Below are 17,777 nucleotides of genomic sequence, written 5' to 3' on the forward strand. Positions count from 1 at the left end.
CTCCTGAGAACCAGCAAACCTTTCATACCTGTGTAAGTCCATTTTTGGGCATTCCTTAGAGAATTTCCTCTGCTTTGACCAACGAGATTTTTTCTCATATATTATCTCATATGTTTTCTCATATATTAGTGAAAATGATGGGCTTTAATCTTCATTTGCTCCTTTATTCTGAAGGGCAAGAAGAGACAGAATGGTGGCTGAAAACAGGCTTTGAAGCTGCGCTGAAAGAAGTAACTCAGTGACTTCCTTTTTTTGTGTTTCTCAGCCTTCCTCAGAGCCATAGCACAGCATGTGAGTGTTTTGGAGGCAGGCAGGCCTGAGACAGGATGCAAGTGACTGAGTTAAGGCTGCTTTTTCCATAGCTCTGAGGACAGGCTCACGGATGGCAGGGGACGTCACCTACGCGGCCGTGGCGATGCTGCCGAGGGAAAGGCCCCGCGCTCCTCCAGGGACAGCAAACCCAGGTAAAACCTCTTGGGCACACACTCTCTGCTCTCCTGAGCTCTCTCTCTCTTTCCCTCTCACATTTTAACTTGGGTAAAACTAGTAGAATGCCATAAGATGCTGCATGGGAAGGGCAAGAAGGTGGAGTAGTGGATGAGATCCTCACAGTACAAATCAGCCAAGCTGCTCCAAAGCAGAAGCACCAAAGAACAGCAGGTCAGGTCTGGTCCCAGGCTTTAAGTAACAGAATGAGAAAGAAAAAGTGTTTGTTGGTTGAGTAATAAGCATAATATTTCTTTTTAAAGAAGTAACATGATCAAGACAATGCTCCACTGAATTACTTCCTAGCCCACAAATCAGATCAATGTTTATGTTCATGGAAAAGGAGCAGTAAATTAACCAGGAAATCAGGAAACAAGTAGCAGTCTAAAGTGCAGCCACTGTCACTGAAGGAAGTATTGAATGTCCCCTAAAAACTTCCTGCTCTTTCTCTTTAATTTTCCAGTGGTGATTTTTCAGAACCAAATTATCAATCTGTGATCATTTCACATTTTTGTAAAAAAGCCCCAAAGGATTAAGCCAGTATTCAGGGTAAGGAGATGATTTGAAATAAATTTTCTGAAGAAGTGGCATTTCTACTACTTGGGAAAAAAAATGTAATTAATTCATGAAAGCATTTGGACAAAATTCTGGATCACATCTAACATGAATGACAGCTTATTATGAGCAAATAGGAAATTCTTGTTGCATCAGACTAAGGATATTTTCATGCTCTCATTAGTAATTATTGTATTTAATCCCTTATGGAAACAGCATTGTGTAATGAGCATTTTTACATGTTCTGCTTACAATGGAGATTAATAGTGATGATGGTGCTCTGAATACATGCACTTAAATGACAGAAAATAATAGCTTTTATATATTTTTACAAGAGTGGTATCCAAAAGATAAAAATTAGTTCACTTTATTATATATATTTATATATAATATGTATTTTATATATTACATATATATTTTTATATATGTAATATATACACTTTATTATATATATGGCATGAAATACTAAATAATAGCTTTTATATATTTTTACAAGAATGGCATCCAAAAGATAAAAATTAGTTCACTTTATTTTATATATATATATTATATTATATTATATTTATATTATATATATTATATGTATTTTTATATATTACATATATATTTATATATATGTAATATAAATACACTTTATTATATATATGGCATGAAATACTGCCTTAAATTCTGTGTTCATGCACCTATGGATGTTGTTTGCACTGCTATAACCTGCGCAACACAAAGAGGTCTTGCCTGGAATTTTACCCAATATCCAAAGTGATAAAACTTGTTTGTGAAGGGAGACAGACATCAAATCTTGATTAGAAGACATCCAAAACTAGTCCTTGATCATGCTGTCTAAAGGAAAAGCTCAATTTTGGACAGGCCAGTTCCAATGAAATTTATCATTAATATGTGGATGGCTCTTAGTAAACTTTTGTTGAACTGATTTTAACTCATGTTATTTTCTCATATGAAGCTACTGGCCATGGTAATTAAGTGATTTCTCAATGCCCTGTTCCCTTTAAATATTTAACCTCTCAAAAATGCTAATCATTTTTGTGGCTGTTCTGTTCATACTCCAGTGCTTCCATCCCCTTTAAGAAACAGGCACCAGAGATCCACGCAGTAGTTCTACAAGCCTTAGTTATTCTATCTCAAATATACAGAGACAAAATCTCTTAACTAATCTTTTCTTCAGTGTTTACAGCTCCCAGCCTCACTTTCCCCACTCTTATCTCTGATTATACTCAAATACATTTTGTTTGATTGGGCTTGGATTACAGCTGGACTTCAGCTGTCACTCAGGTGCTCTGGATAACAGGGACGTGGGGCCACGTTTCTCTTCACAGAGAAAAGCAAGGCACAGCTCCCCAAGGATATTTTCTGGGAATCACAGCCAGGAACCTCAGAGAAGGAAACACCGATTCTTATCTCATTTGCTGCTCCTGTGTTGTGCCAAAGTAGAATGCAAAATGAAGATTGTTTACCCAAAGTGATGGTGTTTTGTTTCCTTGCCTTGTTTCAGGGCCATGTGTGTGTCCAGACTGTTGGTCAGCAGACAGTCACAAGATTCTGTGCAGTGGAGTTGAGTGCTTGTGCAGTTTCAGTGTAGATATAGTGTAATATAGCATAAAATAATGCAGTGTAATAAAGTAATTAATTAGCCTTCTGATATCGATAGAGACAGATACATAATTTCTCCCAGATTTTGGGGTCCCCTGCTTTACAACAGGGATGAGGGGATTCCTGGATGCTCTGCCAGAGTGTGTTGAGGAGGATTTAGCAATGGCACTATCTGTGCCCAGGCTTTGCTAGGTGCAGTTGCTGTTACTGTGCATGTGCTTCAAACAGGTGTTCAACAGTATGTGAAAAATGCCAATCATTTGTTTTTGAAATTTTAAAAGTTTAACAATAATAAAATGGCTATCAAAAATAGTAATACAATTGGAGTAATAATAATTTGGACAAATTGAATTGGATAATATGAGACAATAAAAACAAAGAGTTACGGACCACCAGGGTTCCTTTTTCTGGGCAGCACGAGCCCAATAAAGGACACACGTTAACAGAGGATTAACTCTTAAAAACAATAACCTGTTGCATATTCATACACTTCATACATGATGCATAAATTCCATTCAAACACAGGATTCTGTCTGGTCAGTGTCAGCTTCTTCCTCTGAATCCTAATAGCGCCTTCAAGGCAGGAAGAAGTTAATTTCTTCTGATAAGAGAACAATAAATTCTTTTTCTCTGAAAGATTTAGGTGTCCTGTGGCTGCTACCTCGGTGTGAGTCCTTTCTTTAAAAAAAGTATCTTACATAGCATAGTTTCTATTTTAACATTTTTTATAACCTAAAACTATATTTAACACATAATTTAAGAGAATTAATACAGCATAACTTTCTAACACAACACATCTAATATTCATTTTAATATTTGTGAAAAACCAATCATAAAATAATGCATTTTTCACAAGTAGAAAAGTGTTCCTAAATCCCAGCAAGGATTAACACACCTGGGAATCCATTTTCCAGCGAAAGACTCCAGCAGTTTTTGTGTCCCAATTCCCTCACAGATAATTTGAGAGCTGCCTGATTATGAATCCTGAGTGGCTACACAGAACTTTCCCTGGGAGAAGGACAAACCAAGGAGAGTTGAATTCTACCACCAAGCTAACCCACAAGCAGTTGTAGCCTGCTCTTGGTTGTGTCCTTAACTTCTTATTCCCCTCCTTAACCTCCTGGGCTGCTCTGGGTGTTGACCAAGGCCACCTGGAGCCTCTGGAGCTTCCCCCAGACCCCTGGATGTGCTGGCCCACATCTGGACACACCATTCCCTAAGGGACCTCCCCAGGAGCACTCCCTGGCTGCACATTCACCGGGCAGAAGCTTCCAATACACAGGGATGTTTTCTGCACCTGACAACAGGCACAGGGAAGTGAAATTTCTGTTTCAGTGGCTGACAGAGATCTCCACCTTGTTGTTGAATTAGGTGAGGGTGTGGAAGCATCTGGCAGAATTAAGGTTATGTGGTGTTTTAAAGCCTCCTGCTGACTTCCAAGGACTCTGCATTCAAATAATAATTCCAGCATTCAAATAATCATACCAGCCCATACACACTGTAATAGAAGGAATGATTTGTGTTAAATATTCAGCTTGCATGGATGAGGTTTTTTTTCTTACAGGCTTAGAGATATTTTTGAAGGAATAAACGTGCATTTGAGAGAGAAATTATTTACTAACAGTAGCACAATGTCTAAAATACTTATTTTAGAAGTACCTCCATTTACAGGGCTAATGCATTTAAAAGTTTAAAAGTCCTGAGTGTTTTTGGAAAATTATTTACATTCTAAGAAGAAAAACTTTTAGGGCATTGAGAACATGAGAACAACTACATTTAATTCACAAATTTTCTGTAGTTCATTGAATTAATAATTTGAAAGAAAGCAAACAACCAATTGTATTAGGTCATGTTCTCTAAAGCATAGACTGTCTCCCCTATATGAATAACCCTTCTTTGCCAATCAGGTTCTCAGTTGGTTTTTTAACTGTAAAACCTCTCCATACTTCAGTAATTCTCATATGAAATGCTGCCTCATTTAAACCTGATGAAACTCTCTTCCTCTACCAAGTTTTTCCCTGACCAGTGAAATTTAATACAACACTTCTTTTTAAAAGCCGCAGTGGTCACAAACTAGGGTGGTAGCACAGAAGCTTATTCTTGATACAGATGGATAAAAATCTCTCCATTTATGGAACCAAAAGCAGTGTCCCAAAGGTCCAAATACCTTCCATAACACTAACCAGTAGCTCTGCAAAATACCCAGGTAAATTATATTGAAAACATCTTCAGAAAGAATCCACGTGCCTTGAACCCACACCGTGAGATTTTAATGACAGTTTTGGTTTTGTTTTGGCAACGTGCTTTTGGAAAAGGATGTCTTCAACCATCAGGTCCAGCACCTGAAATATCCTGGGATAAGCACTCACAAGTCAGGATTGCCCCCAGGAATTGCCTTACTGCAGCAGCATTTCTCTGAGTGCTGGTTGGCATTTGGCATCTCTCTGCCCCACAGAGCAGTGGTGGGTCTGGTGCCCCTCCAGCCCCTGGGGTACCCTCCGAGATGCCTTAGCAACAGATGGGGTGCTTGCCATGGACGGGATCCAGGTCCTTCCCATCCTTCAGCCTGTTTGGCTCCTGCTCCAGCCACACAGCACCCAGCAGTTCAAAGCTTATGGAGGAGGCTTTTCCTGCCTGACAGCAGGAGGAAGTGGTAAATCATCATCTTGCCTGCCGTTGCCTAGGAAAAGGAAAATGCTGAACAAGCAGCCCTGGAAACACACCCCCCTTTTCATGCAAGCTCCGCCTTTATTGTTCCTCCACCTGGTGATTGGCACAGGCACAAATGTCAGCGCTGCTCTCTCCTTACAGGAAACACCATCACGTATGCTGAGCTGCATGTGAAGCCCCAGCCCCAAGGGAGCAGCAGAGCAGAGACTTCCGCTCCTGGTACTGTGCAATTTTGTTTGGTTACTATTTATAGATGGAGTTTTTCCTATTGCCCACCAGTGAAACCTGCTATCAAGAGCTTTTATGTACTCTCTCTCAATGAAGGGCTGATCTGTCATTTCATCTGCTGCTTTTCTTCCTGGCTTCTCAGATTTTACACTTTCCTTTTAAAAATAATACTGAAGGATGTTTTAAAAATAATTTCTAAAAATGCTTTTGTGCCCTACATGGGAAATGTAGTAAAGCAAAGAAAAATTCCATGGTTTTTGTAGAACCCTCATGGGGAAAGAGTCCCAGGGATGCATTTGGCTTTGGAAGCAGGGTAATGCCCAGGTCTCTCTGTGCCATTAGTGCCTGGTGATTGTCACCCTCCTTGCACTGGGAACATCACACCAGATAGGTCAGGCAGCCAGAGGATGGAGCAGTTGCTCATCTCACGCAGGCAGGGTCAGGGAAACAGAGGTCATGACAGTGCACATCTGTCTTGTGGCACTGGCACCTTAACCCCAAATATCCTCGGTTCTGCAGCTTCCTGAGGGTTTTCCTCTGACACACACAAATGCCAAACAGCTGGAGAGATGCTTGGTTTGATGCACCTCCCTGTGCCGTGCCAGGGGGTGTCAGTATGGGGCTTTTTTTCCTGTGCATTTAGGGAAGTTATCTTTGCACTGCAGGACAGGAACAGTAACACTTGGGAGCAGAGAGGAGCAACACCCCACAGCCCATCCCTGACAGACACCACAACCATCCCTGACACCACATCCATCCCTGACAGACACCACAGCCCATCCCTGACACCCTAGCCCATCCCTGACACCTCAGCCAATCCCTGACACCTCAGCCCATCTCTGACACCTCAGCCCATCCCTGACACCTCAGCCCATCCCTGACAGACACCACAGCCCATCCTTGACACCACAGCCTGCCCCTGACAGACACCACAGCCCATCCCTGACACCACAGCCCATCCTTGATACTTTCCCTGAACTGCTCTGCAAGGTCCTGCAGGCTGTGTGCGGGTAGGTGAGAGGAGGCAATGCTTGAGAAAAATAAGTCAAAGGAGAAAAGGCAAATTCTTAAAGGTTGACAAGCACTTGCTCTGTCTGACCAAACAGATTTTGATTTCACTTCCATGTGTGCAAAATGGATGCAGATTTTTAATAAGTTAAATGCCACTGCATCCTCCTGACAGCAGACTGATTTTAGGCAGATGATTTCTCTGTTGTTTCCCCAGTGTTAAGGTTAAGTTTAAGAGTGCCAGGACCTTAAGGTGCTCTTCCTCCTGCCTCCCTGCAGGCTGCCAGCACAGGAGCTCAGCCTGGTTCTATGTGGCGCTGGTCCTGGCAGTCCTCGTGCTCATCCTGCTGGGAATCGTGGCCATACAAGCCAAGCAGTGTGAGTAGATCCTGCCTCCTGCTTCACCCCTTCACTGCAGACACGGCTAAACCTCTGACAGAGCTGAGAGAAAAATTCCCTTAGTGGCACACTAAAAGGTGTCAACTCGTACACAAATACAGGAAATGAGAAACTCCTGACAAGGGCCTGGAGTGACAGGACAGGGAGCAATGGCTTCACACTGGCAGAGAGGAGGTTTAGATTGGATATGAGGACGAAATTGTTCCCTGTGAGGGTGCTGAGGCCCTGGCACAGGGTGCCCAGAGCAGCTCTGGCTGCCCCAGCCCTGGCAGTGTCCAAGGCCAGGCTGGATGGGGCTCTGAACAAGCTGGGATAGTGGAAGGTGTCCCTGCCCATGGCAGGGGGGTTGGAATGAAATTATCTTTAAAGTCTTTCCAAGCCAGGCCATGCCATGAACATCTCAGGAGGGTTTAGCTCACTGAGCTTTACTCACTGAGTTTGCTCCTAACTGTGTATTAGGCAATGTACACAGAGATATCCTCACATTCCCAGACCAGCTCTGGGTACAGACTGCATTTCCTTATTCTTGCTGTTAACCATGACTTCTTTCTCTTTTTTTTTTTTAATTTTTTTTTACTTTGGGCTGTTCCAGTTTTGAAGGGCATAGCAGGAAAATCAGGAAGTTTGCCCCAGTATGGTCTGAACAGCACCAGCAGTGACATTTCTTCAGAGAGGACTGTCTCAGCAGCTCTCCTGAAACAGCTCGTGGAGGAGCTGTGTGAAGATGGACAGGGTGAGGCACGTTGCTCCTTTCCAGCAGAGAGGATGTGTGGTGTGCACAGTTCTGTTGTCTCTGTTCCCATTTCTCTGACACCCTGCAGTTTATGGGAACTCATGGCGCTCCTGCAGAGCAGTGGTAACAAAACCTAAAGTAACATTTCAATCACGATAGTCTTGCTCCTCTGTTGATATAAAGTTTCCAGTATTTTCATTACGTTTCTATCTGCCAGGAGCTGCTGTCAGAAATGTCATATATCCTCCTCTTGTCCTCGAGAACACTTTCCAGACAATGGTTCATAAACAGGGGGAAAAATTCCATCCATTGCAGGAGCTAAATATTCCCCCTGTCCACCCACAGGGACAACGTGTGAGCTGTGTCCCCCTGGCTGGCAGCTGCACAGGGGCAGATGTTACTTCTTCTCTGAGGAGGCCAGGAGCTGGGAGGACAGCCAGAAAAACTGCCTGGCCAGGAAATCCCAGCTGCTTGTCTTTGAGGATGAAATTGAGATGGTGAGTCTTGCAGCAGTGACAGGCTTCAGCCAAACATTTCTCCAAGAGAAAATGGCCTGGATGTCAGGAGTACACATAGACAACCGAGAGCCCCACCAGGGAAAGGATCTGAGTCTCTCTGCACAGGAGCTGGGTTTGGGAATGTCAGCAGAGCAGAGCTGAAGACAAGCACAAGAGGTGTCAAGAGTAGTTTAGACTGGGAAGAGGAAATGCTGGGGACTTTTTGGCTCAGGGAAAAGAGGAGGCTGGTTGTGTGTGGGGGCTGATGTGAGGGGCTGCTCTGCCATGGCTACACCCCTGCCCTTGCTCTTCAAAAGGAAATAAAAGCTGTGCATGAGGCAGGAGCATGACCTGGGCACAGCAGGAAAGCTCTTCTGTCAGGTAACATCCTTCAAATCATTCCACAGGAATTTATAGACAGCAAAGATAAAGATACCAAATATATCTGGATTGGCTCGGACATCGAAGACATGGAGAAAACACAGAGTTCAGTGGAAGATCACAGAGTAAAAGAAAAGAGGTGATGATTTTTGGGGGGAGGATATCTTTGGGGAAAGCAAAGTGCAACATCCCTGCTTGGAAATACAATTCTGAATCTGAGCTAATTACCCAAAGCACAGATCTAAGCCTGCAGCCTCAGGTACCTATTCAGTCTATTTCGTGGCCAGTTCCAGATCAACAGGTTCCTGCTGGGCACTTTGGGAAACTGATTTCTGCCTCCAGGACTAACCACAGCCACAGCTCATATATTTATTAATGCAGAGATATAATTACACACTTCTGCTGAAATCCCTGCCAACAAACTCTGTCACTTTGCAGACCATGTGCTGCCTCTCACCACATCGCTGGCTGGCATCTCTGCAGCTTTCTTCAGCACTGTGGCTGCATGGGGAGGATCCTTATCTTTGTAACACTAATAATGCCAAGCATCCACCCCTCAGAAGCCAGCAGTCCCTGCTGGGGGTGCCCAACCCACCTCTGCACAGCTGCTGCGCTTCAAGGGGGTGGTCAAGTGGGCATCATCCACGCCCCTCACCCAGAGCATCACCAGGATTTGTAAGCAGTGCTGAGTTTAAACCCAGCAACTCATTGCATTCCTTTTGGTCTCTCAGCAGGACAGCTCTAAAAAGCACTGAGGCTGACAAGAACTGTGCTGTTTACAGAAGGAAAAACCTGATCCAGACGGACAACTGCCAGACCTTAAAGGAGTGGATCTGTAAGAAGAATGCAACTTTGCTGGTGCTCTGAGCCACATTTCCAGACAGCAGGCAGAGCTTCTCATCAGAAGACCCATTTTACAGACAAACCAACTTGTGATGTGAATAATTTTCATCAGACTTGCAGGCAAACTTGCACTTTGCTGTGCTGTGCTCCCCAAGAAGTCAGAAGACAGGTCCTGCAATGGGGCTGCAAGCTGGCACACGAGGATTCTGGGGTGTTGAGCCTTCACACAGACAGATCTTGGCAGCAGCTGCCTCAGGAAGGGTCAGAGGAGGAGAGATACTCGTGGGGAGGAGCACTGTGCACATAAACAGTGTGATGTGCAGGAATTGTGACCCCTGTGGGGCATGAAAGGTGTGCTGGGCCCTCTGCTGTCATCCCTGCTGAGCTGAGGACTTCTTATTTGCGTTTCAGGATTTTAGTGTTTGTTGAAGTTTGTGGCCTTGGGGTTTTGTGGTTTTTTTCCTTGGGGTCTATTTGTGACTCACAGAAGCCACTTGAGGGCTGGGAAAAAATGCCTTTATTGGACAATGTCTTATTCAAAGCTGCTGCACAGCTACTGGGTGTGGACAGCAGATCAGGCATGGAGTGACTTCTAACACTTGTGGTTAATGAGCTAATTGCTCCCATCCTCTTCTGCTGCTGAGCCTTGAAATCTGAAGGGATTAACTAGGGAAAGGGCTTGGGCTGGAAAACAACATTGCAGTGCAAGGAAATAAAGTTGATAACCTTCCTCTCCACCTATATTTTTGTCCCTTTACATTGTAAATTCCAATTTACATTGTAAATTCCACAGTTATGGTATGATGAGGTACCAAAGCCAAAGACTGCTGAAATAAATACCTGGGAGTGCACTCAGTAAATGCATTACTTGGGCACTGAAATGTCATAAATAAATGCTGTTTCTGGGTCTAGAACACAAAAATGCTAAGAGCAGTCTGACCTAGTGTCTTTATTAGATTGCCATGTTTGACAAAAATGAAGAAATGTCATGAATTGAAGGTGCTACTCTAACCAAAATGGCTCCAACTGGAATTTAAGTCCTTACAGCAATGAGAAACAAGTCTAACATGGCTTTTGAGATGGTGAGCCTTTACCTTGTCTCTGCTGTGATGCACACAAATAAAGGCAGCTGCAGTTTCTCAGAGATGTTTTTTCATGCCTGTGCATGCCTGGGGAGGGTTAATGTCCAGCACTTTAGGGCTGCAGATTAAAAAGTGAACCGTACCCTCAGGGACTTCCCTTCAAACAACAACAACAACAAAATCCCAGCATAGATTTGTCATGCAGAATGCAGCATCAGCAGCTCAAGACCCATGAGAAACTGCTGTTATGTAAGAGGAAACAAGAAAAATCCCCCAAACTCAGCACAGCACGTGAGGGGAAGAGGATTGGTTTGCTCATTCTAGACAGAGAAGCAAAGAAAAGGAAAAAGTCTGAAATGAGTAAGATCATCATCTATACCTACATAATACATGCTTTATAGAGAGAGAATTTCTGACTGCTGAGAAATTTTCACTTCAGGGTACTCACAGCACACCCTTCTCCATGCAGTGGAGTTGACAATTGCTGGTTTTCTGGCAGATCTATCTTGACTCATGCTGAATTTAACAAGAAAAACAAACTCCTGCATGCTGGCTTCTCTCATATTAGTTGTGGTGTTTAGATTTTAACAATATTCATGAAACATCTATGATTTGGGCCTTCTTGCTATTATTCATGCAATTAAACAAGTTTTTGCAGGGCCTTACTGAAGTTCTTACCTACAGTTTAAGCAGTCACTTATTTAAAAGAAAAAAGAAAAAGAAATTACCATTGAAGTACTTCATCAAACTCTACTCTGAGTAAAGCAAGTTGGCAGAGTTTGCAGCTTCACTCTTCTTTTCTTAACACCCCCAAGGAAGTTCATTGCATCCCTGAGGAGTCAGATTCCAGAAGAGCTTTCACTTTTTAACCTTTTATTAAAAGTGTGACTCATTATGAGGTGTTAAAAAGGGAAAAACATTCTTTTTTGGATCAAATATTCTGCTTCATGTCAGCCCCAACATTATGATTAAAGATTTTTTCCATGTTCAAAACATGAATGTTTTACTTCGCTTCAGATTTTTTTTTCACCAAAATGGTGCCTGAGATGAAAAATACTTTTAATATCCCAATATTAAGATACAAACCACTGTAATTCAGGGGCTCTGTAAAGATATTTATTAAGTATCTTTTCAGGACTATTGCACATACCATATCCTTCAGAATCAGGTTAATGTAAAAACATTGCAGAATAACACCTTCCCCCCAACATAAAAAATAAATAGATAATTAGGCTTTTAATACTGTAGAGTCCTGTTACTGTGCCTATAAAGAATACAAGCAATTAAGAAAAGTGTAATCCAGCAAAATTAGTGATTATATTTAAATAAATATCTGAAAGGCACAAGCTGCTGACAGTATCCATGTGTATGGTCCTGCTACAGTCAAGTCCTTCTGTCACAGAAAATAATGGGGGTGAACTTCCCATTCTTCCTTCCCTGGAAACTTCATAGTTATATTCCTTCCAGGCAAATTTGCTTCCTCTGGGTCAAATGACACTTTTAATCTTTGGACAACCTGATAGATATGTGCAGGACTCAGACAATCAGAGGGATTGTGCCCTAATCCTGTTCAGGCTCCCAGCAATCCAAGAGCACTGGGGGCTGCTGAAAATGTCACCTACACCAAGAAACACTGACTGTCCACCTGGAAATGTCCCCTTGCTCAGAAGCCTCACCATGACAGGCACAGGGCAAAAGGGAGACACAGGGAAATATCCCTTGCTGTTAATTCTCTCATTCCCTTCTCCTGATTCTGCCTCCTTGCGCTGAGGACTATTCCTACATTTACACATTAATGCCTGCAGTTTCACTATCACCCCTCCAGTTCCAACTCTTCTCCTCCCATCAGTGTAGATGCTCAGTTAAATAAATATCCTTATCTATTGTGACATTTTTTGGCTAAAGAAAGTGTTGTGAGGATAACTTCAGGTGCAGTGCAGCTACATAAATCAGCTTGACAGTGTTATCACCAGGATTTAACAACATTAATGTAACATAACATTAACAAAACGTGGAATACAATGCAAGGTACATCCCATCAAGTGCAAAGAGAGGAATTTGCTGTGATCCTGACTAAAACACCAGTGTTCACTTCTGCATTGCCCTGTATCCACGAGGCACTGGCAGTCCTCCAGACAGACCCACTCCACCACCCTTGCACACAGAGCCTGGCAAAAGGAAAAGCAGAACAAAAACCTCCAACTGCACACCCAAAAAGGGAAAGAAAGAGCAGCTGATCCTACAAGAGAAAAGTAAATGGAGGAAATACTGATGGCACAGCAAAAAGAAACTACAGCTGGGCAGTAGCTGGAAAAATGGGGCAAGGAAATTACTTATCAAGATGCTGAAGAGAGCCTTTAAAATGGTATCTTTAAAGCTTTCCTCCATGGGTGGAGAATTCTGGCTACCAGAAAAGTTATTCACCACTGAGTAGGAGCTGGGACACATTCCCAGGTCCCAAAGTGTAGGCATAGCCTGTGTAGGCATCATATCAGAGCTCTGAGAGTCAGGGGTGGTGGCTTTGTCCACCTTTATCTTGCTGAGTTGATATTCAAGCTACAGACCCATTTCCTGGTTAAAGAACATCCTGAGGCTGAGACTCCTTTGGACTCCAGATAGGCACAGCTGCCAGAGCCTTTCACTTCAAACCTGTCAGGGAGAAGGGGAGACAGGGTTACTTGGACACCCACAATCAAATATTGCAATAGAGCAAAGGCAGCTATGGGCATCTCTGGTTCTCTTTGAATTCTCTTGGAATAAAGCCTGATTTATCTCAGGCAAGGCACCAGAGGAGGATGATGTTTTGTGCCTTGAAGGGACCACCATGGAGATTGTCTTTTCTTAATGTATCTCATGCCCAGAATACAAAATCCAGCACTTGTAGTACTCCTGCATCTTGTTTAGTGGTCACTTAATGTGAAACACACCCTTAGAGCAGAGACTGAAACTCAGGTTTGCCTTTCTCAGGGATGCAAGATAGGCACCACCACCTTGCACCTCTACATCCTCCTATCCAGCTCAAAGGCTCCAGCAGAAGCTGTGAAGGAAATGCATCTCTAATTCCTCCCTTCCTCAGAACCCAACAGGCACCATGGTTAAGGGTTGTTGGGGGAAACAAGAAGCAAACCTCAGTTTCCACACCATAGGTGTCCCTACATAAGAGGTAAGGGACTCCTTCAGCAACTCTGCTTTCAAACAAAGTGCTATAAAGCTCTATGGATAGGCCAAGCAAACTGGAATGGTGTCTGGAAAAGCCAAGGGACAAATCCCCACCAGCTTAGTGACACCTGAGCTTAGATATCAAGGTGTTTGCCCTCCCCTTCAGGAGGGGCCGTTTGAGGCAAGCAGTGAGGCAGAGGTCCAAGAATGGCAAGAAGCTCACTGAAAATGAAAGCTTCAGTGGATGTTTGTACTGCAGAGAGGGGATAAAAGAGTGGGAAGGACTGCAGTTTTCAACTTGAGGTGCCCATGTGTTCCCCACATCTCACATTAAATGCCTTTGTCAGATCAAGCCTTCAGGGCTTGGGGATGAAGTGAATATAGTCACACATCACCAGTAATGTCACAGACTTAAAAGTATTTAAATTTTCCATTTTTTAAGATAATTTCAGGCTTGTGAACTCTCCTTGCTTAAACCTATCAATGGTAATTCTGCCACCTCCTGCCAGCAGCTGCTCCAGGATGAGCTGCAGCAGCCTCTGAGGAGATGGGACAGCTGCAGGGAGAGGAACAAAGTGCCCCACACCTGGCACTGCTGGCACAGAACACACAGTGGGCCCTGGCCACAGAGCAGCTCATGCAACATAAATTCACATCTTCCTTTCCCTCCAGCAGCCTCTTTCTGAGGAACATTCTATAAAAATGAAAACATGTCTTAGGAGTCTCCCAAATCCCTTTGCTATTAACCTCACACAGCTCACATGCAGGTTTGTATTGTTGCAAAATATATTCTATGATGAGGAATTAGTGTTACTGCAATCTTCCCTTCCTCCCCCAATTCCCTTCCTCCCATTGCTTTTGTGTCTCTTGGTTTCACTTTCTCTAATGTCTGTTACCATCAGCCTGCCTCATGTTGCTTCTCAGCATTACAAACTCATCCCCTCACTTACATCTGCCACAGTTTTAACAATGCCATGTGAAATCTTCAGTGCATTCCATACCCTCTCCATCCCTTCAATATAATAACAGAGATTTCCTACAAGTCACAAGATCTGCATTATTTTTCTTACTCTCCTATAATCAAATATCACCAGCAAAACCCCTCCACATCAACTTACAGTTCATTGTCTAATGCTTTTCCATTTACCCAGAGGAACTCTTCATTTCTTTTATGGAGTCCAATCCATGGGTCTTGCTTTGTTATCTTCATCATAAACCTCTGTAGGAATAAACCCACACGAGAAAAGAAGTTCTGCAAGTTCGGCAAAACAACAATCTACCCTTTCCTGCTGAAGGAATAATCTTAAAACCTAAATACACAGAGGAGACTGGTCGGGATAGGGTTGACTCACCTAGAGAGAGGCTATTCTAAAATATCAAGGTCTGCTATCAAGGTCTGGAACAGATCCAGAAGAATATATTCTCCTAGGCCTTTGCTCAGGTTGGAATCTTTCCTAATACTGTGGTACAATATAGAAAAAAAATGCTCCAAGCTGCACTTTGGGTAACTATCTCCTAACTCCAAAGGTCACAATTAACATATTTACCAACTTGTGTGTCATTAACCTATCTCAATATGAGAAAATAATTGTTTAATTAAAGATAAAAGAGATGCAACAGTGTTTACCCTGATAGATGCTCTCAATATGACAATTTATAGCTGTGAGCAGCACCAAATTTAATTCAGAGAAGTACTCAGAGGTTTTTTAAACCATCAACTTCTCAAACTGATGTTTCCTGTTTTCAGGGAGAAGAGGCACAAAGTCTTCTGTGGGCTGTGACTCATTGTGGTCTTACATCAGCTTCCTAACTGTTCAGCTGAGGAGGATGGAGAAGCAGTTCCCTGGAAGAGAACTGGAAGGAAAACAGGATCCCCCTTACCAGCTCCTGGTGATTCTCGATGACCAGCAGGGAAGCGTTGTGGGAGGAGCACTGGCTCTGGCTGAAGTTCCAGGCAGCCTCACTCTCTGAGAGGAAGTAACACTTCCTCTGGAAGTACAGCCAGCCTGATGGACACAGCTCCAGGGGAGGACACACTGGAAACGCTTTGGCCAGAGAAGGCTTCACTGGGAAAAGACAAGAAACAATCTACCCTCTTCTTCCACTGGGAAAGGTTTTACTTTCTGACTGCAGCATCTAAAATAATCCCAGTGTAGCCACAGCATTGTTACTTCTGCCCAGCTGAAAGAATAATAATAATCATTACATCTTCTGGATGATGTTATTATTATTATTATTATTATTATTATTATTATTATTATTATTATTATTATTATTATTATTATTATTATTATTATTATCATCATCATCATCATCATTATAATTATCATTATTATTATTATTATATCTTCTGGATCCTGCACCCTTCTGCCTCTTGACATATCCTTAAAAGGATGGTCAGGGACACGTTGGTAGAAGTAGCTGAGAAGGTGATCATAAAGAAACACCCAAAGACTCTTCTACAGCTTGAAAATTTCAATAACTCCAATTTTTGCATGTGTTGCTTCCTCACAGTTGAATTAATAATTTTGTTTATTATAGTGGCATTTTTGAAGGACTGCAGATTGGTAGGACTACCTTCCTGTTGTTATTTGTTTTCTTGAACTTGGATTAAGACCAACAGGGATGTGACAAACTTGATACCAAAAGTAAACTAAGACTAAGCTGAGCCCTCCCTAGCCCCACTGAAGCACGTGGAGCTGTTCCTGCACTGACCCACAATTTCAAACAGAAATCACATAGTCACACAGGATCACAGAGTGGCTTGGGTTGAGAGTGACCTTAAAGATCATTTTGTTCCACCCCCTGCCATGGGCAGGGACAGATTCCACCAGACCAGGTTGTTCCCAGCTGCTCTGGGCAGCCTGTGCCAGGGCCTCAGCACCCTCTCAGTATGGAACCCCAAACCCTGGTAATTTCTATTGCTAATTAGATTTTCTTTTAAAATTCCTTACTTACCAAACTGGATACAGGAAATCAGAATGACAGCAGCAGTAAGGACTCCAGCGACAGCTCGCCACAGCCAGATGTTTGAGAGCAGACCTGAAAAAACGAATGCAAGAAATTAAAAAACAAAACAAACCCAAAATAACAAATAAGAACCAGCTGAAAGGGGAGTAGAGCCCAGGACACACAAAGCTGTTTAAAACAAATATAGCTCTCTGTGGAGAGCAGGCTGGGAGCAGAAACACTTAGCTTAACTTCACAAGGTTTATCATCTAACAAGAACTCTGAGTTACTGCAAATTTTAGTTACATCATCCAGAACTTAAAGTGATCCAAAGAGAAAGAAACGAGCAAGGAGAAAATGACGGTGGACACTGAGTGCCTAAACACGGCACGGATAAGTTCCATGGATAAGAGGCTGGAGAGGAAATAAGAAAAGCCATCCGTTCTGGAGCCCAAAACTTTTCCTGAGAAATATCCAGCCTTATCCCACGGTCACAGCTGTTTGGTCTCCTTTTGCTCCTGTCCCCTCCAGGGCTGTGGAAGCACACAGGCCCTGCCGCTGCCCGGCCGAGCTGATCCCAGGGGCCCCTCAGGAGGGTCCCCTCTCCGGGCACTCGCTCCGCTGCCAGAACGGAGCGTTTTCAGCGATGCGGCGGCTCCCGGGGGGCCTCCCCGGCTCCCCATGCTCCGGAGGGATGTCCCGGATCCCCCCCGCACCCCAGCGCGGCCCCTCGGTGTCCCCCGCCCGTCACCTTTGGTGCCGCGCCCCGCGGAGCCGCCGCGCTCGGCGCCGCTGCCCATGGGCGCGGGGCGGGCAGGGCCGGGGCCGCCCGGCCGCGCTCGGGCCGCAGCGAGACCGGCCCCTGCTCCCCTCGGTGCCGCTGCTCCCCTCGGTGCCGCTTCTCTCCCTGCCCTCGCTGCCGCTGCCCTCGCTGCCTCTGGCCCCGCTGCCGCTGCCCTCGCTGCCAGCCCCCAGGGGCATGGCCAGGGAGCCCCGGCAGTCACTCCGCAACTCCGGAGAAATAGGAAATGGGGACGCTTTCAAGGAGAAGTCGGCTCCTACAAAATCTCACCGAGATCCTGTGACATCAGCAAATTCCAGGAACTAACAGAACTAACACGAAGGGAGAAGGTTCTGTTTTGGTTTTGTCTGGTGGGGTTTTTTTTTTTTTGGTTTTGC

At 43.9% G+C, this 17,777-nt stretch overlaps 2 protein-coding genes across 2 annotated transcripts; one reads left to right on the forward strand and one right to left on the reverse strand.

The window, feature by feature from the left end:
• The first annotated feature begins 382 nt into the window (after window positions 1–382).
• LOC132073847 (killer cell lectin-like receptor subfamily F member 1) lies at window positions 383–9,432 on the forward strand. Its single transcript, XM_059473119.1, has 7 exons — window positions 383–464; window positions 5,461–5,538; window positions 6,835–6,933; window positions 7,547–7,687; window positions 8,033–8,184; window positions 8,592–8,704; window positions 9,300–9,432. The coding sequence occupies exons 1-7, from the start codon at window positions 383–385 to the stop codon at window positions 9,430–9,432; spliced, it is 798 nt and encodes a 265-aa protein (XP_059329102.1).
• Window positions 9,433–11,584: 2,152 nt separating this feature from the next.
• Window positions 11,585–17,609, reverse strand: LOC132073674 (C-type lectin domain family 2 member L-like). The gene is made up of 5 exons (XM_059472867.1): window positions 17,350–17,609; window positions 16,608–16,691; window positions 15,531–15,715; window positions 14,768–14,868; window positions 11,585–13,139 (listed from the first exon to the last, which is right to left on the reverse strand). Exons 1-5 carry the CDS (start codon window positions 17,396–17,398, stop codon window positions 13,022–13,024), a joined length of 537 nt encoding a protein of 178 aa, XP_059328850.1. The 5' UTR covers window positions 17,399–17,609; the 3' UTR covers window positions 11,585–13,021.
• Window positions 17,610–17,777: the final 168 nt, after the last annotated feature.

Source organism: Ammospiza nelsoni, chromosome 5 (genome assembly GCF_027579445.1).
Source record: "Ammospiza nelsoni isolate bAmmNel1 chromosome 5, bAmmNel1.pri, whole genome shotgun sequence".
In the NCBI taxonomy this organism is placed as follows: Eukaryota; Metazoa; Chordata; class Aves; order Passeriformes; family Passerellidae; genus Ammospiza; species Ammospiza nelsoni.